Source organism: Protopterus annectens, chromosome 17.part0 (assembly GCF_019279795.1).
Source record: "Protopterus annectens isolate FY-2018-M chromosome 17.part0, PAN1.0, whole genome shotgun sequence".
Lineage (NCBI taxonomy): Eukaryota > Metazoa > Chordata > Ceratodontiformes > Protopteridae > Protopterus > Protopterus annectens.
The window spans coordinates 106,512,131-106,535,633 of record NC_056751.1 but is presented as its reverse complement, the minus strand read 5'-3'; the positions used below and the strand labels follow the sequence as shown (position 1 = coordinate 106,535,633).

At 40.3% G+C, this 23,503-nt stretch overlaps 1 protein-coding gene across 1 annotated transcript in view; it reads left to right on the top strand.

The window, feature by feature from the left end:
• The window catches only part of TEX15 (testis expressed 15, meiosis and synapsis associated), a 170,562-nt gene that overhangs the window by 105,809 nt on the left and 41,250 nt on the right, over positions 1 to 23,503 (top strand). The window contains exon 2 of the mRNA XM_044059155.1: positions 720 to 8,023. Coding sequence (XP_043915090.1) covers positions 720 to 8,023 — 7,304 coding nt within the window. The remainder of the gene's footprint in view (positions 1 to 719; positions 8,024 to 23,503) is intronic.

Genomic DNA, 23,503 nt, shown 5'->3' with positions numbered 1-23,503 from the left:
GGCTAAGCTTGTGACTCTGTTGTACTGGTGATGAATATGTCCATCCTCATACCAATTTCAAAAGCTGTCTGCTTACCATAATGATAGAGCTGTATGAACAGCTCCATCAGTATACCCACCCACTAATCCCTCTTCCCCATCGCTAGCATGGTCTAGCAAACATAATTGCAGTTATGATTTTATGCTCTGCTTTTGCACAATATGATTAAGATCTGGACAGGACAGTCTTTTGCAGAACTTTATGGGTAAAAAGAGAGCGGTTAGCAGCCTGGGAAAGTTTCATCTGCTGAGTTGCATAATGCCTTACAGCATCAGTCCTACTGTTGATGAGAAGGGACCTGCTTTTGCAGGTCTATCATTATATTAAATACATAACTTGTGTTTATGGGAAAAAAATATTTTTGCTACTTGTATTCAGTTCGCGAGTCATCCTCTTATGTTAATTTCATAGTTTAACAATTGAAATTCTCAGGGGTAGAGTGCCTAGGAGATAATGTTCTTTAACAGGAGTCTTCAGTAAGAAATCTTTCTAGCTCTGTCTATAATGTTAACATGAGTAACAGACCTGCTGCAACACTTTTAAAAGTAATTTTTTTTTGCATAAATATGTAAAAACTCAGTCTGTGCCATTGTATTTTAAAAGTAAATAAACAGTTGTAATCAAGATTTATGACTGATAATTAATTCTTTTTTTGTTTGTTTGTTTTGGATTTTCACAGGAGGGGCCCTTTTAAAAACATCTGTCATAGCTAAAAGAATTGGTAAAGGCAAAAATGCCAAAGTAATTTATCATCATTTTAAAAGACAAGAAAGCCATATATTATCTCATGGTGCTATGGCCCATGGAAGTTTTCCATGCTCTGGACAGCATTTTAACCCTCTCCATGTGACCCATGTTCAAGGATTTCAGCATGCAGAAGAAAACAAGCAGTATAACTTACCATGCATTATACAGAGTAGCCCACATGTGTTAACAGTAAATGCTCTTGCTCGGATTTTAGGCACTTTGCCAATCAAGTCTGACTTGCCAGTGCCAGTCAATTTACAAAACAATGCTGGAGATTTTTCTCGAGATCTTTCTGAACAGCAAGAACACGAGACCAAGAAAAATACATCTTTCTCAGCTTACCAGGAAAGCAGTGTAATAACAACTTTGCCTGTGTCTTCCGTTAGTGGTGCTGAACAACCACCGAAAGACCAAACTGCCGATTTATTATTTTTCAGTAAAGAAGATTCTAGTGGGCAGTGTGTGAACAATATTACTACGTTGTCTTCTGTTTACGGTTCCTCTGAGAAACGTAAAAGCACTGTAACAACATCTAGATTAATTAAAGACCCTAGACTACTAAGAAGAGGGGGTGCTATAAGTAGTCAGACTGCACAGTCACTTCTACATGAACTTAAGCTGCCAGATAATGAGATTATAAATCAATTCACTGGGAAGAAAAATGAAGATTTTAGTCTCATTGTAAAAGAATCCAGTTTAGCTTGTGCCACCAGGGATAAAAGTGATAATGGGTCAGTTATTCCAGAAATCCGCCTACAGAAACAAGCACAGTGCCAAAATGCATCAGCTACAGTACTTAATGATAAGGCACACTCCGGCCATAACACAGTCTTGCAAGAGCAGGTTGCCTGTAATCAACAGGCTCAACCAAAACAGGCATGTGAACTACAATTATCAAATTACTCAGACAATAATAGATCTTCAGAATGTCCTAACATGGAAAACACAAAGGAAATTGAGTTAAAGCCTAACCCAGAAGACCCAGTCTTGGAAGACCTGAGAATTCATAAAAGTCAATTAAAAGAAAAGCTTAAAAAATACTCACTTTTCCTAATGCTGTCTGATCAAGACAGATGGGCAAAAATTGAATCTCTAAATAACATGTCAAAGTCAGAAAGAATACAGTTTTATCATAGACTTAAAAAGTATGATAAGTATTATCAAAAGTATGGACAGCTTCTGGGATTCATTCAACAAAAAGCATCACTTCCAGAAAATAATGAAACTACTATTGGAAAACAACAGAATGTGCACGCCCATATCTCCATGCCAGCATCTTGTCTTTCTTCTGTGTCCTCATCTAATACCATAAATGAAGCAGTTATATCGAATAATAAAATTACTGACAGCCTATATTCTAAAGAACTGACTATTGTTACATGCCATACACAGGCAACTACTGATACTGCTTCCACAGAAACATGTCAAAAGATTGATACCATTTTGTCAAGCAGTATTCCTATGGAAAACACAGAAAATGTAAATGATAATTTTGTGAGACCCTTTGTCAGCAGTACTGAAGATCAAGAATTAACAGGCCAGAGCATGGAGTGTATTACAGCAGTAAGGGCTGCAGTTTCATTAAATAAGGTACCTTCAGTGATGATCACACCTGGTGAACTGACTACAAGTACTACAGGAACTGATAAAACACATGGTCCTAATGTTGTGGAGGACTGTTACAATGAGGTCTCAGCTGTAGAACAGTATGTTATGTGTTTAGGTTCTACCACAAAGTATGGTTATGATAAACAACAGCTGTTTGGAGGGAAGACTGCAGAAGAAAAGCAGATTTCTTCACCTGACCAGATAGGTAATGCATTAACACACATGCGTATCAGCACTGAAAAACCTGCTGTTGTGAAAACTACATTAATGGATTCTGTGGAAAATCAAATTTTTCCACATTTAAAGGAAGAAGCACAGCATGCTGGCAGATCTCGTGAAAAACAAGATGTTCCGTATAATATCAAGAGCAGTGAATATTACGAAGTTGATGTAGTGGGAAATCTTCCTAAAATAAGAAGCAAATTACCTTTAATTAAAATGGAGGTCAGCAATGAGGACCAAACATACTCACACTGCTTTGAAACTGATTTTAAATGTGGCAGTAACAGAAACTGTATTCCAGTCAATGTGATAGAAGAGAAAATGTCTAAGGAATTTGTAACATCAGAAATGATGATTGGAAGAGAATTCAAAGCCTTTTCCATTGAAAGTATATGTAAGGGCGTCAACCCAATTGTAATTAAGGTAGAAGAATCAGAAGATGCATTTCAGGATAATGCTGTTGAAAGTATATGCAAAGGCTTCAACACGATAGTTGTTAAAATCGATGATTCAGAAGATGAATTTTTGGATGATGCTGTTGAAAATATATGCAAGGACTTCGGCACAACAGTAATTAAGATAGAAGATTCAGAAAATGAATTTCCAGATGAAGATGACTTACAGTGTTGGTTGTTACAGAGCAGAATAGAGTGGGAACAACTTTTTTCTAAACCTAAGATGAAAACAGAAAGGTCCCAAAGCGTTACATTGGCTAATACTAAAGAGCATTGCTTCAATGAAGATAATAGAAAGTACTGTGTGTGTTGTTCAAAAGATAATAAAATATCTTACAGTAATAAAGTTCTGAATGACTTGAATATCACATTAAAAAATACATGTGTGTCGCAATATAATCTAGAGCCTCAGTATACCACATTATCAGGAAGATTTAGCACTTACATCAGCAATAATTCATCAAGTCAGATAAAGTTAAATATGGAAAAGAAAGCATGTGTCATTCAAGCAAGCAATATGTGTAGTGATTTTTTAGATAGCAGTAGAGTATTAGATAATGTTGTTCTAAAGACTGATGGTGATTCTGGAGGAGATTTTGATAAAAATTCTGAAGGTATTGTAGTTGACCAAGAGGAACAGAGTCAGGAAATGGTGAATGACTCTAGGGAAACAGGACCAGTCAACCACATGTTGTCAAAAAAGAGCTCTGCAGACTCAGAAGCACAGAACAAGTTTTACAGTCTGCCTCTTGTTGAAGTATGTACTGCATTGCCTACAGGCACCACTAATTCTTTAATGCATGAGCACAGAAATGCTAGTCCTAAAAATCAGAGTACCCGATGTTATCCTGAAGATGTAACAACAGCTGATAGGAACACAAGTGTCTGTTCTTTAACTCTAGCAGTAAGTGGGAGTGCAGTGGAGACAGAAGATTCAGCAAATATGAGTGTGTCCAACATATCAGACACTGAAGAACAACAACATTCAGAAAACAGTACTACCAGTATAGCTCTAAATTTAGAAGATGGCAAAGCCAGTTTCTTTACAACTGATATTACTAAATTGCTGGAGAGTAGACAAGAGCAGATAAGTGAAAAAAATTTCACTCTTTGTAGTGGTACTAAAAAGGATTCTGTATCCTTGCCCATTAAAGTTTCCTTCATGCATGTACAATTAGAAGGTCCTAGATCAAGCAAAGGTGAGACACGTGTTTTTCAGGATGGCGTTTGTCTAGAATCTGACATAAGGGAAAAACCTACAGAAGATCTGCCTGTTGACAGTAAAGACAAAGATATAGCTACAGAACTGCAATTAAACGATAACGTGAATACGCTGCAGTCTCCAAAGAAAACATTAGAAATGGAGGATGAGCTTTTTAATTGTTCAGATTTGGAATCTAGCATTCTACATGGAGCAAAAAGGTATAAGAATGGCACATCCATTGTTTTAGTCTCTTCTTCTGAAAATAAAGTTCCAGATTTTTTAAGTAAAAACAAACCAATTATTTCTGATGCATTATTTTTATCAAACTCTTCCAGCATGCAGGCAGATGAATTAACTAAACTGGAATCCTATACATGTGAAATGCAAGGACTACCAAAGCACTCCCCTGAAACCAAAAATTGTACACTGTCAGATAAAATCAGTGAAGAAACGGCATTTGAAAATAGCAATTCAGAGTTAATTATATTTAGTGGCAAACACAGGACCTTCTCAGAAAATATACCAAATTGTCATGATGTAGTCCAAAATACTGAAATAATTGATGCCAGTGCAAAGCCTTGTAGTTATAAAGATAAAGATGTTCAGATTTCATTTAACTGTAAATTAGCAAGTATTAAAGAATACGAACAAGATGTGAACAGCCAAACTAGCAAAGAAACTGTGGAAGTACCTGACGAAAGTGAAATTCGTGCTAATATTGAAAATTCAGATATAAGTGAGAATGATGGAGTCTTTGCATTTCACAGTCACTCTATCCCACTAGAAATGGAGATACAGTCTACTTTTAGAGACACAGATCCAGAGCCAAAAGCCAGCAATGCAGAAACAAAATTGAAAGAACTTCTTTCTTCAAGTAGTGATAATAGAACTGTTTGTTTAAAAACAAATTTCTTAAATAGCAATGCTTCCGTCAAAAATTCAGCAGTTGCAGCTCTTGCTTCTACTCAAAAGATTAAACAAGGAGTATTGAACAACTACCAGATACAAATAAGTGGCCTGGCAGAGTGCTTTCATAAAGAGAGAGAAAGTTCAGCTGTGGAAAAGGGCTATGCAAGGAACATCTCTTGTAATTCACTGAAGGGAGAGGAGAACACACAAATGCATGCTGTAGCAAAGTCTCACAATGTAAAGATATATGAAAAGGTCACCAACAAAGAAACTCCCATTTGGACACAAAGTGTTTTACTGACATCCACTACATGTAACATAGCTTCTGATAGGAATAAGACTTACTTAGATGGAAGTCAGAACTACAAGTCAGGAACTTTAATCACAGATAATGATTTACAGCATTTGGTGGAAATCAAAAGAGGGAATAATGCTAAAACTACTAAACAGGTAATAAACAGAGCAAAAGAATCATCCATATCTGGTGCTGTTGGTTTAGAAAGTACTGGAGTGCAGTACAAACCAGTGGTTAATACGGGGAATTGTGATGTGATTAGGACCAACTGCTGTGACTTGATTTCTGACAATGATGCACAGCTGCACTGTTCTGTTTCTGTGACAGAAATTAATTATGTTTTAAAAATTGTAGATGAGACATCTTCTCTTGAAATTTTAGAACAGCAGAACAGAATATGTAGAAAAATGTTGCCTGTGTTTACTGAGGCTTTTGAACAACAACAAGACTGTGCAGTTCAAGAGGTATTAGTTACAAGAACACTTCTACTTAAGAAAAGGCTGCAAATTGACTTAAAAGCAATTTCATTAAAATCACAAGCACTAGATTCGTTTGTGGAACTTCAGATGATAATGGAAGCAGTGCAGTTCATAGAAAATAAAATTAGCTTTCTGAAAGCTGAACCAACATACAGAAGCTTGCTGTGGTATGATTCAACACTTTACAGTGAATTGTTAGCGGGAGATGTAGGTTACCAGCAACAGTCACAGCTGTACCATGTATTCCAAGAAAGCTTGAAATATAAGCCTATGAGTGAGTTAAAAAACTACCAAGCTGAACTTTCGAGGCATGCTAAAGAGAACAGAAAAATAGCATCATATTATGCATACCTGAAAAACAAAAGAGAGATTGAAGAGTGTAATGCTGTGTTACAAAACTATAATGACATGAGCAGTTTTTCTCTTTCGGTTCCATTGACGTGTGCACTGAACGTAGGAGACAGCATAGAAGAGCTAACAGTCCTTAGGGAAAGCATTTCAGACTTGATGGAAAGATACAGACATCCAGGAATCCAATGTGATGCGGGGAAGCAAGAACATTTGCTGATTTTACTTCATTTTATTTATGCCAAAATCAATTTCTTAAATGAATGTCAAGCACTAAAAGCTGAGGTAGAATGGTTTGGTCTAGAACATTTATTGTTTGATGCTGTTAAGGCTGTAGTGTGGAAAGTGAAAAGTAAAAGAATGAAAACACAGTTTAGTAGCACAAGGTTTAATGCAGGTTCTGCTGGCCTTGAAAGCAGGGAAGTTGTAGCTCTAAAGATAAACAAAGCTGCTCTCAGTTTACTTTTAGAGCTGTATGAGAAATTAGCTGAGACAGGGACTCGGACTTGTGGTGGAAATGTTAGCTCTGAGGAGTTTAATGTAAACTGTGGTTCTGATTGTCCTCGTAAAACTAGTATAGGAGACTGGCATGTGTCAGTAAATAATGTTGCTGTAGAACACCCCCTAAGTGAATTAAACAACCCATATCATTCAGATTTTGATTTTAGCACAGTTGGGGAAATCTTTGATCAGGTGCAGTTTGCAGACCTAAATACCCTGCATGTTTTGCTGCTTGAATGTAAAAAGCAGTTGAAGACACTGAAACAGTATTTTCAGATTTTGCAGGAGGTGGATGTAGATGATGTTCTGGTTACAGCAGAAAATATTTCAGAGGCTGATAAAACCTGCAGCTTTCATCCCATTCTCCTAAAGCCTGAAGCTGTTGAGCCTTATATAGAACTAGTTATGCTGTTTGAGATGGTTTGTTTCTTGGAAAATACAATTGCTAAAAAGGTTAACAAACCCAGGTATAGGGGTATGCTCTGGTTTGATCTGTCACTGCTTTCTGAGTTGGTTTGGGATCTAAAAGATACTGTCATTTTCACAGTCTTGAGAAACAAGGTAGAGAATGCACCATACAGCGCACTGGATGCAGCAATTTCTGAGCTGAAGTTGGAAATAGAAATAATTCATGAATACAGAGAAACAATTAACTTTGCTTATGCAGATTGCCTTTTGTCAAGAGAACTGACAGAACTTTTAGAAGTAAGAAAATTATATGAAGAATTTGATGAATTTAATGTATCACCCCCACCAGTTTATGTTAGTATTACTCCTTATACAGCATCTGTGAATTATGGAAACACAGAGGCTGAACTTGAACACAATTACAACCAATTTTCTGCATTGCTTGAAAACTTAGCTTTGGCATCAAGTAAAGATTTGGGTAAAATGGCCTATGTTATGAAGGTCATGTGCACCATCAAAGACATGAAACTGCTAGCTGGAGAAAACAGTATGTCAGCCCTTTCCTTGCTTATATATCAAATGCAGGAGAACAGAGAAAAAAAAATTCTTTTGAAAGGAAAGAGGATCCAAACTATTGAGACTGATGTGAATATAGTAAAACTGAACTCTTCTACAAGACGTACTACTGATGTCCCAGCCGTCTGTCTCAGTTCTCACTTATCTCGGAAGAGGTTGTTCAGAGAGGCTGCCACTGTCTCCACTTCAGAATATAATGAAAATGACAGTTCTGCATGCAAAAGAAAAAAGGTAAGGCTATTTTTTTTTTTTACAATACAGGATTGTTTTGAAAAATGTTGACTTTTTTGTCAACTGTATGCTCAAAACAGGTCTTGTCTGATAAGTAAGGTATTTACTAAGAAATGAAGGTAGTTAAGTGGCCTAATAGCGAAGAGTCGTTAATACAAATGAAACTTTTTTTCAGGCATAGAATGTTAGGCTATGCAGAATGAATGTCTTGATATGGCACACATTTTAAGGCTTCTGGAAAATATTGAAGGAACTAGTATGCTTCATTTGAGAAAGAGACATTTGATCCGTGGCTATAATTTTGTAGTCCCATCCTTTTATTTTTGTGTTTCATGTTCACAAGTTAAATTTTTGAAAAAGAAGTATAAATGCAATCGTAAAATATAAATTCACTAAAATAAACAATAAAAAAATTGTTCCTAGCTCATATATGTTTAGCCCTATGAATTCACCTTGCCAAACACTGGCATACTTCCATGTTATGAATAAAAAAAGATCCAACCACGAATGAAGGCAGAACGACCTTTATAGTAAAAAAGTATAAGCGCTTTCGTCTGGACAAGACTTCTTCAGATACAAAAAACACACAGGTGCTACAAAAATTTATAATGCCTCAAAATACAGTCAATTAAGCTTTTAAAGAAACACACATATAAATAATATGCAGTTGTAAAATATAAGATATACTTATACTAAATACATTAGACTAAAAACATTAACAAACATTATCTCTAACAACTTCAATAATACCAAATTTGTAACCAGAAAAAGAAGCACATATCTCAGAATGTTTAAAAAGTGCACTGTTTTCCTTGGCTGTCCTAATATCGTATGTGTGTTCATATATTCTGTCTCTGAGTGCCCTCTCAGTTTTTCCAACATAAAATGCAGGGCACCCACCACATATCGCCAAATAAACCAACATCTTGTTTCTGCAGTTACCCCTGCAGAATCTCACAAAACTGTTGAGCCCATTCTTTAGTCTGATATTTGCATCACTGACAATGTATGAACATTGGCTACAACTACCACAAGGAACAGTATTCTTATTAAAATGTCTTGCGTTGGTGTCAATATACTCAAAAACTTTTTTAAAATTCCTTCCATTCCTAAATGTAAATATAGGTTTTGGTCCTACCGCCTCAAAGAGATCTTTATTACTTTTTAACATGCACCAATTAGAACTAATAATATTAGTAAAAGTATCAGAAAATGTAGTGAACTCTGTAACACAGAACCCCCTAAAATCTTTACCATCTCCACACTGAGACCCTGAAACAACAAAGGGCTGACCTAACAAAGGCTTATATCTTTTGCCCCATTCACCATAAACCTTGGCCAATATGTCACAAACCATATCTAAAGGATAATTCCTTTCAATAAACTTACTACCCAGAAAAAGAAATTCATTCTTCAAGTCATTGAAATCTGAAGTCATCCTGGCTATCCTAACTGCCTGTCCTTTTACAAGGCTTTTCTTTTGAAATATAGGGTGATGACTGTCAAAGTGCAAATAACTGTTGCACCAAGTATCTTTGCGGTAAATCTTGGATTTAAAATTCTTGTTGGTTTTAACAATAGTAATGTCCAAATAGTTAATAGTGTCAGGATGCCAAGTATGTGTAAAGGCGAGAAAACTGGTACTGTTATTCAAGTAATCATAGGTTCATAGGTTCATAGGTTTATACTAGGCTATCTGCCCTAAGGCATTTATAAGCCTAGCCCAAATTTTTGCGGCTTACGCCAGCCCTTATATGAAAAAATACTGTGCCCATTAGTTTGTTGTGCCTCTGTCCAGCAGTGACACAGAGATGATTCCCGGGGTAAACCTACGATCTCCCATCCACAGGTCAAGATTTCTCTTGAACAGAGCCAGTGAGGTGCTCTGCCTCACATGGACCGGGATTTTATTCCACAGCATAGGGAGTCTCTGAGTGATAAATCTATCCCTCCAGCACTTCCTATTTATGTCCGTGCTAAGGTTTAAGTCGCTTGCTCTAGTGGTTTTGGTGGATTTGGATTTTTTGAGGTGGAGCATGTCCATTAATTCCGGGTTGGACATGACCTTGTATGTCAGGCACATGTCACCTCTGAGCAGACGGTATGCAACTGAATAGAGCTGGAGTTTCTTCAATCTGGCAGCATATGACAGATTTTGGAGTCCCTTTATCCTTTTGGTGAGGAACTTTTGGGGTCTCTCCAATTGCTGCAGATGTCGGGTGAGATACATCCCGAATGGGGCATTATACTTGATCATTGGTCTGATAAGTGAAGAGTACAGGGGAACAATGACCTCACTAGATCTGGATGTGAATCCCTTCATGATCAGGTGGGCAATGTAGAAGGTCTTTCTAACCACTTTAGCAATCCATAAACAAAGTAAGCATTTCTGTAGTTCCTTTCCATAAAATAAAAATGTCATCAAGGAATCTGAGATAAATTTTAATGTTTCCTTGAAAAGGACTACCAAAAACGTATCTACTCTCCCACTCCAGCATGACCAAGTTGGCGTACATGGGGGCACAAGCTTTCCCCATTGCAACACCACTAGTCTGTTGGAAATATTCACCTTGGAAACTGATATAATTGTGATCTAAAACAATTTCCAAAAGTTCCAAAATTAATGGAATCTTGTCCTTGTCTACGGAAGAGTGTTTGTAAATACTGTCACTAAAGTACTCAAAACCCAGATCACGGGGAATGCAAGTAAATAAATTCTTCACATCAATAGTGAGGAAACTGACGTCCTCACGCCACAGATCTGGGGTTAATTTGCTGAGAAAATCCCATGAATCCCTTAAAAGATGTACCGTTTTCATCAAAATTTCTTTAATATGATAATCAACAAAAACCGCTAATGGATGTGTTTTGGAATTTCTAGCAGAAACAATGGGTCGAAAAGTTGGAGCTGAAATGGATTTGTGAACCTTAGGTAGTCCAAAGAAGGTGGGAATTATAGAATTGTTTTGTCTCAGAAATCTGTGTGTCTTAGAATCAATCCTGAAGTTGTTAGAGATAATGTTAGAGGGGGAGATTGCAAAAATATTTTATTAAATAAAGAACTTAAATGGCAACTTAGGCTGAGGGCACATATTTTTCCTGGTCTAAATGAATACATTAGTATTAAACCAGTCCTACTAGCAAAGGCAGCTAGGGTTTAACATGAATTATATTGCAGAATCAATTGTTTTTTTACCTTTGTTAATGTTTTTAGTCTAATGTATTTAGTATGAGTATATCTTATATTTTACAATTGCATATTCTTTATATATGTGTGTGTTTCTTTAAAAGCTTAATTGACTGTATTGTGAGGCATTATAAATTTTTGTAGCACCTGTGTGTTTTTTGTATCTGAAGAAGTCTTGTCCAGACGAAAGCGCTTGTACTTTTTTACTATAAAGGTTGTTCTGCCTTCATTCGTGGTTGGATCTTTTTTATTCATCTATTGTGTTTTGTGCCTTTTTCCAGTGAACACTTCCATGTTATGACTTCTAAAGGAAAGCATGGGGATATGTGTGGCACTCAAATGAATATGATCTGCTACCTAATTAATGTGAATTTGACAATACTCTAAGATGGCACTTGTTTATTTTTTCCTGTCAGAGGTTCTTGATTCACCACTTCCCAGACCTTTTCCTCACCTTTTTGTACCACTGCCATCTGTTAATCTCATCATCACACACCCTCTTGGGGGTGCCATTTTGACTCAGTTGGCAAGTAGGAGACCATCAGCTGTGCTACTACATGGATGGAGGCTGTATAGTTCTATAATTGCTGAGCAGCACTGATGCATTCTAATGAACCCATCCTGATAACTGTGTATGGTTCACCTGCTGTCTCTATCCACATGATGCCCTGCCATCTTGAGTTACTATGCCACTGTAGAGTTCTTTACTAAAAATGTGGTTTCTGCTCAGGGTGAGCATTATGTTGCTGAGCTTTATTTTCCTTCATTGGGATGGAAGGATTAGTCAATGACTGCTCAGTTCTCCATCTCCCCTTGAAACCAACTATTGTACTGCCGGGTTAAGGCTGTATCCCCTTGCACCACAGAATTGGCCAAATGGAATTTGTTTTCTTTTTTTAAGTTTAGTTTTAGTAGCCGATGTAGTAAAATTAAACTCATGAAAGTACTTAGAGGAACTCTGTCACAAGTGACTTTTTTCTTCACATACAGAGTCTAAGACTAGCTTTAGTATTCATAGTTAACTCAGCATTGGGGTATTTAGAAACCTGTAGCACTTTTGCAAAGCACCAAGTACTGTGCGTCTTTTTTTTTTTTTTTTTTGACTAGCTATTATAGAATTTGGCTAGATTTACATCTCAAATATGTTTGTACTCTCACATTTGTGAGATGTATAACTAGTCAAGTCAGCCACATTTCATGAAAGTTGATAAGCATAAAAACACTGACTTATGGGAATAAGCACTTCTCGTAACCACTATGAATTTCTGAATATTCCCCTGTTATTTGATCTGCTCGCTTTCTTCAACATCTAAGCAATTTGCTAAATCTGATGGCAAGAAAGAAGTGAAGAAGAGGAAGGAGGATTATACATCCCTTTTACTTCAACATCCATATGATTGCTGATGCACTAATGTACTCTTGCAGGTGAGAATCTAGCATCATACCTGCTTGCAAATCTGATCCTATAATAGCAGCTAGGATCTGAATGCTTAAAATGCTGTATTCTTTTACTAATGATACAATCTGATTTTTTCCACTGTGCAATGTCAGTAGCTTTATTGGTAAGTTTAATGTGGTGGCCTATATTTTATAGTGTTTGTTGATGCTTCTTCTTACCCTTTAATTGATATAAAGGTTACATGGTGTATTTAAGTGCAGCATTCTTCACTATAGAGGATTATGGTTGGATCTCCCATCATAACAGATTTATTATGTGTTTTTGAGACATTGATGCCAAGAAATCACTCATGAGGTGAATCTTGGCATCCATATCAAGAACACACAAAAAGGTTATGATCAGAGACCTGTTCATACTTTTTGCAGTGCATGGAATTTTATCTACTGTATGTACTACCAGTTACAGAAAAAAAGCATGAAGTGTTTTACTGGCTTTGAAAATCAGTAAAGCACTTAGCAAGGGCTGTCATGCAGTAGACCTGTCAGTTTATTTCCTTAAGAATGGGGGTGATGGGGTTGGAGACAAAGGAAACGAATCATGGACATGTTTTAAATATTGTTCTAATTAATCTAAAATGTTAATAGAACAGCAGGTTTTACATCAATATGCAGTTTCTGAACAGTAAGAAAAGTGAAACCATATTTTTTAACATTATTGACTGACTGTAATCCTTACTGACAGAGCAAAATACCTGGGGACAGTTGAGAGGCAAGGAGAGCTCCTAGCACAATACTTGATCATAGCAGCACTTGGGGATGATGTGCAAGCAATTGCTGCACATACCCATAAGTGCTGTTACAATATGTTCTTATGATAGAGAAGTGCTTTGTACTTTAGTTTATATTTTGACCAATACCGGAGTGCAATCACTGGGCTTCATACACTACAACATTATTACAGCTTCTAAAAAGAAACAACTAAAACCCAAGTTGTACGTAAATAAGACATGCTAGTGCAAGTTTGTGTGTGTGTGTGTGTGTGTGTGTGTGTGTGTGTGTGTGTGTGTGTGTGTGTGTGTGTGTGCGTGTGTGTGTGTGTGTGTGTGTGTGTGTGTGTGTGTGTGTGTGTGTGTATGTATGTTGTGTGTGCATGCATGCATGCCCATGTTTGTCTGTGTGTGCATGTTTGTATGCTTGCATGCGTGTGTAAGTTTGTGTGTCTGGAAGCATGCAAGAAGTGTATATGTGGGTCTTTTGGAGGTGATGGATTCCCAGTGGCATCCTTCTAAACAAAAAAGCATGGTGTATTTGTGTATTTGGTTTAAAGTAATTGTAGCAAACATGGAATAATAAAAGACTGCAATTCAAGGTCCATTATAGCTACTAGGTTTATGCACTTTGTGACTCCAAGATTTCAAGTAACATGCCTTTCATTTGTCCTGTCAGCCAAAATACATGCATGAGAAAACAACAAAATGTAATCTTGTATATTTATTTATTTTTTTATTTGTGCACTGGTTTCAGTGGACCAGTATCAGGCACACACAGTCTGTGTAATTGCAATCAGAGAAAACATTTTTTACAGACATGAGTTTAAATCTCATTATATATGTCAAATTTTCTTGTATTAATATGGAATGACTCTATATTTTATTTTTTGCAGATTTTTTCTAGTATAGTTGTTCAGTTGTTCTGCATCTCTTTTGTAATTTTAAGGTATATGTTTTTCTATCAGAAAGATTCAACCCTCTATCAATAAAACATTTCAGTTTGATTATCAGAAGGTACTTTGTTTAATTAGAACATTATATCCTGCAGAATCCGAAAAAGGGAATCTTTCTGATTTGTACCAGGTGGTTAAGTCTCAGACTACCTGCTAAAAAATGTAGTCCAGAAAGAGTTGGATAATTTATTCCAAAGATGCAGTCTAGGTGGGGGATGCAAGCATAGTCCAGATGTTGTTCATATTGATCACTGCTCCAATAGCCTTAGCTATATGGGTTATATCCTGCCAAGGATATAGCATCCGCTCAGTTTCCAAAGCTTCAGAGCACCTTCTACATGACCAATCTGTCAAGTAGCATGACATAAGCTGACTAAAAAGACAAGTTTGGGTACAAAATCCTTGAGAGCTTTATTGCTGCTGAAGAGGGTGCTCCTCTGAGACTTTTGAGGATTAGTGGCCAACTTGTGCTTTCCTTTGCTGTGCAGATACGTTCCTTCTGGGGAGAAAACCTTCCAGTTTGATGTTATCCATGTCATTATTCATCACCGTAGGGTCTTGGATCCGACATCGGATTCAAGCCGGCAACATTCAAATAGACAGATCCAAGGCTCAAGCTCATCCTTCTCTCATAATGCCATGCTGCCCTCTAACCCTCAGATCTCATTTGCTGCTGTTCAATACAGATGCGATCCCTTGGCTCTTGTATCCAGATAGGTGTTTGGTTTCTGCTTTTGGCTTTACCTGAGTGTAGTTTAGTGGGTTTAACTCCTTTTAGATGATTTGTTAGTTTTTTGTATGGTAGTTCACTCCCCTCACTTAGTTTTAGCTGGTTAGGTAGTTTGTTGCTGGTCCGGCGTTTTTGGTCCCATTTTTCTCTTAGCAGTTAGGGCTCTTGTAGTTAGTGTTTTTCTGTAGTTGTATGTTTTAGACCCTTACTATGTCTGAAAAGCCTTCCAGTTTTAAAAAGTGCTGCTCATGCAGCCAGAAAATGCCTAATTCCGACTCACACGAGGGGTACTTATATAGTTTAGGGGCTCTTCACCTGGAGGCTGAATGTGACATTTGTGCCACATTCAACCCCAGGGCCTTGGCAGAGTGTTGCAGTAAACTTCTCTTGATAGGCTCAGGGGGACCCTTTGTTTCCCCTTCTAAGGCTTCCTCTTCAGATCCTAAGAGGAAGACCCCTTCCCTGTCTTCAGTACCTCCTAAGAAACCACGGCTGTCAGATTCTAGATCCCTGGATCCGACCCCAGCCTGGACCATCCTGGATCCATGGTCTTCGTATCTGAGATCTGCAGAGTCTTCCCCTGGATCCAAGACCTCTTTGGATCAGAGGTTCTCGGATCCGGCCAGGGTCAGGCCAGCCTCTGATGTGACCAATTCATCAAATCTGATTGCAACCTCTGCTCAGCCATTGGATCTGACAGGTTTGTTGGATCTAACAATAGTTGTTCAACAGATAGCTTCACCCTCTACCTCCAGGCAGGCGTTTCAGTTGGCTCCTAGACCTCAGACCCAAACTCTGAAACATTGGCATAAGTCTTTAGGGTCACCGGCTACATTTACTCACTCCTCCTCTTTCTCCGGATCATCCAGGAGTGTGTTGCCTTCTGACAGGATGATGAGGAGCTTCCTCAAAGCCCAAATAGAGCTGGGGCTTTTGGATTCCCCAGCCTATCCAGCCAGGGGGGGGTTGCCTATTCCAGTTAGCCATTATCCTCTTACAACCCCAGGGGGTTTGGAACCTCAGGACCCGGACACCAGTGGTCAGATCCTGGTGGGGACGAGTATTCCTCCTTTCTTGACTCAGTCAGGGTCCCTGGCCTGCTCTGTTCCTCCACCCTCGAACCAGAGTGAGCTCTGTGCCAGAGTGGTCAGCACCGGCTCCACGGGGGTGGGATTGGGTCTGGTCTTTTCAGACCGGACCCTCCCCTAGGGTCCTTGACCTTCTGGGTGGTAGAGAGGACCTTCTCCAGGACCGACGTTTCATCTCCCGCCCCTCCTGGTCCATCCTTGCCTCTCTCTACTTTGTGTGGTGAGGCCTCCCATCCTGTCCAGGGACAGTCTTCCCAAGAGCCTCCCATGGAGGAGGTACCTTGTAAGAGGAAGTGCAAGAGAAGGCACTTGAATGCCCATTTGGAGTCCTTCACTGAGGATGCGGACTTCGATGAAGGAGATGGGTCCCTCAGATCACTGCCCGATGATGTCTCCTTTGTGGACATCCTTGAGATCCTGAAGCAGAAGGCCATGTGGTCTTCCTAACCCCTGTCTTTAGAGGAGTCCGTGTTTCTGAAGGCTTTCGGGATGGATCCATCTACTTTCTGGGTGTCTCCCCCTGCAGATGCATTGTTCCACTGGCAAGGTATCATATGCGGGTTTTACAGTGGACCCTGGCTGTTCAGTGGTCTACTATGTCTCAACCCATGTCCATGTCCATAAAATTGATGCCTGTGTGCAGACTATACCTTCTTTGTTGGCTTCAATCTCAGGATCTCCTCCTAGGAAGATCCTTTTCTCTTCCTTCACCCAAGGCCACGGGTGATCACGGATGCCTCCCTGTTGGGGTGGGGCATATCCAGGGGAGAACAGTCCAAGGCTCATGGTCCCTCGTGGAGACCAATTTGATATAAATGTCCTAGAGATGAGAGCGGTCCTACTAACATTGCAAGCCTTTCAGGACTGTGTACCTCTGGGGATGATTGCATTTCAGACGAACAACATGGCTGTTGTTTGGTACATCAGCAAGCAGGGGGGAACACAATCTTACCCGTTGTGCAGAGAGGCCATGAGAATGTGGGAATGGGTGATGTCCTCCGGGTGCTTTCTTCTTGCAATGCATATTCTTGGGGATTCCAGTGTGTTGGCCGACAAAGTCAGCAGATCCACCTTGAGTCCTTATGAGTGATCCCTCGATCCCACAATGGGAAAGCAGATTTTCGACCACTGGAGTGAGCCATGCTGCGACCTCTTTGCCTCCCCAATCAATCACAAGTGCAGCATGCACTTCACTCTGATTCCCCCTCTGGGGAGTCACTGAGGGATGCTGTAGTCCACGATTGGCCTCCGGATCTCCTTTATGCTTATCATCCTGTCCCTCTAATTCCCAAGGTTTTGCATAAAGTGCAATGCCTGAGGACATCCCCTGATCCTCATTGCCCCTTTCTGGCCCCATCAACCATGGTTCCCCTTCCTCAGGTCTCATCTGAAGCATCCTCCTTGGGTACTGGATCCTCTTCAGGATCTGATCTCCCATCCTTTGAGGCTTCCTTTTCCAAATCTTCAGACCCTTTATGTAACCGGATGGTTTTTCCAATTCCAGCGATCTTGAAACAGTCCAGGCTGGCATCCTCCATCAAGCATATTATTCTAGCCTCCCAGAAACCTTCCACCAGAAAGGTTTATAGTAGTAAGTGGAAAAGGTTTTCTATCTGGGCTAATAGCATGAATCTGAATCCCTTTTCTGCCTCTGTTTCAGATATCCTTTTGTTTTGGTCCTCACTTTTTCAAGCAGGAGCAAGTTTCTCTGTGATTAAGCTTCAGATGGAGACGATTTCTAATTTCCATGAGAACAGTGAGCCTACGTTTTCTTCCAGGCTTTGCAAAGAGTTCATGAAGGGGGGATTTCCTGTTAAGACTGCCTATTAAGGATCCCTCACCTCCTTGGTATCTAACCTTAGTTCTGCATTGTCTGACTAGGAGTCCCTTTGAGCCTGCTAGTTCATGTGATCTCAAATTCTTGACATGGAAAATGGCCTTCCTGGTTGCCATAACTGCGGCTAGAAGGGTTTCCGTTTTGCATGCTCTTTCCATTGCTCCTCCATACTTGATCTTTCACAAGGACAGAGTATCTGTTAGGACAAATCCGTCTTTCTTGCCCAAGGTTGCTTCTGAATGTAATCTAAGCCAAGCTGTTCAGTTGTCAGTGTTTTTTCCTAATTATTCCAACGAAGGAGAGTACATTCTATACACTTTTCATGTACACAGGCAACTTTGTTTATATCTGCATAGGACCAAAGCATTTTGCAAGTCAGATCAGCTCTTTGTGGCCTTTTCCCTGAACAAACATGGTCCCCCGGTTTCTAAGGTGACTGTTCTACATGGATTTCTAGCTGCATCTCGAAAGTCTATGACATTAGACATCTTGAGGTTCTGCGAAGAATCAGGTCTCATTCTATGAGGTCTGTGGTTATTTCCTCAGTGTTCTTGGCCAGACTTTCTATTTATGACATTTGTGCTGCTGCCACTTTGTCTAATCCTCACACCTTTATACCTCATTACAAGCTCGATTTGATTTCCAGGAGCAGGGCTTCCTTTGGCTCCACAGTGCTCCGGCATGTCCTTCCTTGAGGCCTCCCAGGATAAATGATAGCTGGGGACTCTGACCCTACAGTGATGAATAATGACATGGATAACATCAGATAAAGAGTTATGTACTTTGCATAAGTTGGCGTCTGTGTTATCGTATGTCATTATTCATCACACTTCCCTCCCACCATCCCCCTTCCTGGTTGGACGTTGGAGTGTTCTGCGTTCCGGACTCTCTTCTCCCTTTTCTACAGGAGTAGCTTTAATGGATATGTTAGCAAACTCGATTTGAGGGTTAGAGGGCAGCAAGGCGTTATGGGAGAGGGAGGAGGTTGAGCCTTGGTTCTGTCTATTTGAATGTTGCCGGCTTGGATCCAATATCGTAATGTGTAATGACATAGGATAACGCAGATGCCAAGTTATGGTAAGTACATAACTCTTTTTTTCTTATATTTACTGATGTTTTATTACTTTCCTCTTCAGGTAAGTTGTTTTAAAGCTAGGAATGTTGTATTTTAATGGACTGTCTTTGAGACTGTAATGTACTTTAAATGGAGCCCCCTTTTTTTCTGTCAGTTTTAAAGTAGTCCAGAGTGACTGATAACATATTTTCTGTGGAGAAATGTTGTTTAAGTTTACATTGTGGAGATGCCATAGCATTTGAAAGTGCTTTTTACTGTGTTTCTCTCCGTCAAAAAAGTAACTTCTGTAGACTGGAAGTTTTATCAACATTTGCTGCTTGTCTTCCCTAGGAAATATTCACCATTTTCGGCTTGACCATGGAACAGATTGTCCATCCCACAGTTGGTCCTTCTTCCAGCCACAAAAAGAAAGAGTTAAGCAAACAGCCTTTGCCACTACAACAGGCTAGCAATTTGCCTCAGCCATAGGTGGGTGACTGTGCTTTGGCCATTTGTTGTACTTCAGACCACTCATCTTTTACCCCAAATCCCTGTGGTGTAGCACCTACCGTCACTATGGACTGGGGGGGTTAGCTATGTTCTCTGTGGCTGTTGGAGTCCCCTCAGTGGGCAAGGGAGAGCCACTTGTGTTGTTCCTGGGACAGGGAGCAGGGAAGGTTTCCTTGTTGTAGCAGAATGATGTGCCGGTCCCTGGGGAAGCAGCTGCTGCCATTAGTAACACAGTTGGCCCCACTTTTTCCTGTCAAAAAGAAATAGAAAACTAAACGTATCTACTGTCCCTCAAATTTCTTTGGATAGGAGTAGTTTACTGGGACTGGTGCAGGATTTAATTCAGGCTATTGATCCTTCTTGTAGAGTAGTTTCTGGTAAATGCAAGATGGTTGCCGCTATCTGATGTTGTCCTCTTCATTTCTCCTCACGAATGGGTCTCGGATACAATCCTCTGATACAGCTCGGCCACTTCTTCCAGACTGTCAAGCTCCTCCCTTTACCCATAACACACTACACCCAATCCAGTACTCCAGATCTCGTTTGCCACGTTCAAAGCCAGATGGAAGATCTGTTCTCTCTTTTTCAATTGCTACCCTTTTCAGAGTATAATAATTATAGTTTAATAGTGTGCTCCTCCCTTATTAGCTTTAGTGTGTAGAGTGTTAGTTTCTAGTTTTAAAGTTTGTTGGTTAGAAATTTAGAGCCTTTTTCTTGTAGTGTGTTTTGTAACATTTCCTTTTGGCTGTAAGGTAGTTAAGGTTGTATAGGTTCATAGGTTCATAGGTTGGTACTGGGCTATCTGCCCGAAGGCATATATTAGCCCAGGTACGTTGTGCAGTATTCACTGCCCCTTTAGTAGTTCCCTAGACCCTTGTACTAGCAGCTAGTACCCTTGGCCCCTATCTAGTAGTGTTGTTGGTGTGATCCCCGGTGTGAACTTTCTGTTACCCATCCACTCATCAAGGTTCCTCTTGAAAAGTGATAGTGAGGAGCTTTGTCTTATGTAGATCGGGCCTGTTCCATAGTAAGGGAAGTCTCTGCGAAGGAAATCTATCCCTCCAGCATGTTCTATTCATTGTTGTGTTGAGGTTTATATCCCTAGAGCGTGTAGCTTGAGTAGATTTGGTTTTGCTAAGATGGAGCATGTTCAACAATTCTGGGTTGGACATGGCTCTGTACGTTAGACAGAGATCACCTCTGAGAAAGCGGTATGCAACAGAGAACAGTCTTAGCTTTCTCATTCATGCTGCATAGAGCAACTGTTTGAGGCCAATAATCCTCTTGGTTAGGTACCTTTGTGGTCTCTCCAGCTGCTGGAGATGTCTAGCCAGGTACATTCCAATTGGTGCATTGTACTCAATAATGGGTCTGATGAGGGAAGAGTAGAGGGGCACCATTACATCCTTAGATCTTGATGCGAACCCTTTCTTGATCAGATGGGTCACATAGAAGGATTTTCTAACCACTTTGGCAACATGGTTATCAAAGGAAAGCTGACTATCTACTTGGGTCCCTAGATCCCTTATTTCTTCTTCAGATTTCAGGGGATTATCTCCTATGTTGTAGTTTGCGGATACTCTGTTTTTTCCAAAGGGGATTACTACTCATTTTTTTGCATTTAGCTTGAGACCATGGCTTTGACACCATGCATCAGTCTCATTTAGGCCCTTCTGGAGGATCTCCATGTCGGCCGGAGACTCTGTTGTAGCACCCAGTTTGCAGTCGTCCGCAAACTTAGTCAGCCATAGCCCTTCCGTGCTTGCCTCTACTTCTGAGAAGTATATGCCAAACAGGAGGGGCCCCAGGACAGAGCCCTGAGGCACACCACTCGTTACTGGTCTGGATTCGGACATAGATCCCACTACTCTTACTTTATGGGATCTGTCTGAGAGCCAGTTTGCGATCCATCTTGTGACGTAAGAGTTTATGCCCAGGCTGGTGAGCTTATCAATAATACCTGAATGGGGAATGGTGTTAAATGCTTTAGCAAGGTCAAGGTAAGCCATGTGTACCTCCTTTCCCTTATCTATAGCCTGAGTAACTGTCTCAAAGAAATCCACCAGGTTCAGGAGGCATGATCTGCCCTTGACGGTTTAACTGTGTGGGGTCCAGCGACTGGAGGTTCCCAATCTCTCCATTTATGAGTTCCATAATGATTCGCTCCATAGCCTTACAGATCAGACTGGTCACGCTTATTGGTCGGTAGTTCCCAGGGTCAGTTGTGGCCCCACCCTTGTGTAGCAGGACCACCATTGCCGTGCGCCATTCTATGGGCACATATCCTGTGGAGAGGCTGAGACTGAACAGGGTATTAAGATGCAGGGTTAATTCCTTTTGGAGCTCGCGTATGACACAGCCTGGGACACCATCTGGTCCCATGGAGGCAGTGTTTTTAGCTTTAGATAGAGCCTTGTTAACCAACGTATCAGTAATAATTGGACTTACACAATCCCCTAGAATGGTAATAGGCCCTGTAGGTGGTGAGGGGGGGGGGGTTTGCACTGAACCTGTCAGCCAAGATGTTGGCAATGTCAGAAGGGTCAGTGAATTTAGTTCCATTTTGTACTAGCTCAGAACAGACCTGAGCATTGCCATTTAGGTTTTTGACGTAGCCATAGAAGGCCGTATGGTTATCCTTGGCAACTTTCTTTTCAAAATTAGCTTTAGTTGACTTGATGAGGGCCCTCAATTTCTTACTAATGCTGATCAGGGATGATTTTTCTACTTGAGATTTGGCCTTTTTTGTATAAGTCTCCTCCTTTTATTGTAAAGTTTGCTTATGGCCGGGGTCCACCAGACTGGTTTCTTCTTGCTTGAGGAAGGAGTCTTTTTTTTATTTGGGATAGCACTGTCCATGCAATCCTGAAGATGCATATAGAGTGCCTTGGTGTAGGATTCCGCATCCTGGATATCATTATCCTTCTGCAAGGGAATAGTGAAGCTTTCCACTTCGGCAAGTAGTTTGAAGTTTGCTTTGGAAAGGTTTTTGACTATGGTTTCTTTGAGTGGGGGAGGTGGAGGAGTGAGGATGTCCAGGGTTATCAGTTTGTGGTCGGATCTGACCAAGGAGGGGGTGATAACAGGTGTGGTACAATGGGCGCCCATATTTGTGATGATTAAATCCAATATGTTGTCCCCTCTAGTGGGGGAACATACTAGTTGTTCAAGGGCATTTGAATTTATAAATTCTATGAATTGCTGAGCACAGGAGTTGGAACATTGGTAGTTCGCCCAGTCTATATCAGGGTAGTTGAAATCACCCAAGATTATGGTGTTGGGTAGGACCTTTATATTTTCCAATGTCTCAAGGAATGCAGAGTGAGCATCTTGGGACATGGTGGGCGATCTATAACCGGCTACGACTTGAAATGTGGTTTTGCCTGCTGATAGTTGCGCATGGATGATCTCTGGGGCATCATGCTGTGCTACTAACCTGGAGATATGGATATCCTTGATGAATATGGATACACCTCCACCCTTTGTACTGCGATCCAGTAACTGAGGCCGGAAGGTATGATATGAATTGTAACCTGGCAGTGCTGGGGTGCTCTCTTGAGCCTTGAACCAGGTTTCCGTCACTGCACAAACATCGATTTTCTCCATGCTGAGGAGAGCCTCGAATGTGTGCATTTTGAGGTTGAGACTTCTGGTGTTGAGTAGCATTACCCTTAGTTTTTGGTTACCTGTGCTGGTTATAGTGGTTGGTTTGTCCTTTGAGCCTTGCCTAAAAAAGGCACTATGGGGATGGCAAGAGCCTTGGCCAGTATTCGAAAACCTAGGGGTGACAGGTGCAACCCATCCCTGGCAAAACAGTGAGGCTTGTCTGTCATGTCATCCCAGGCAGACAGACACTGGATCCCCTTAGAATGACACCAGAAGCTGAGCCAATTGTTGAAATTGATCATTTTGTCTTTGCATTTTGGTATCATTCTAGGTGAAGGTAGTATGCT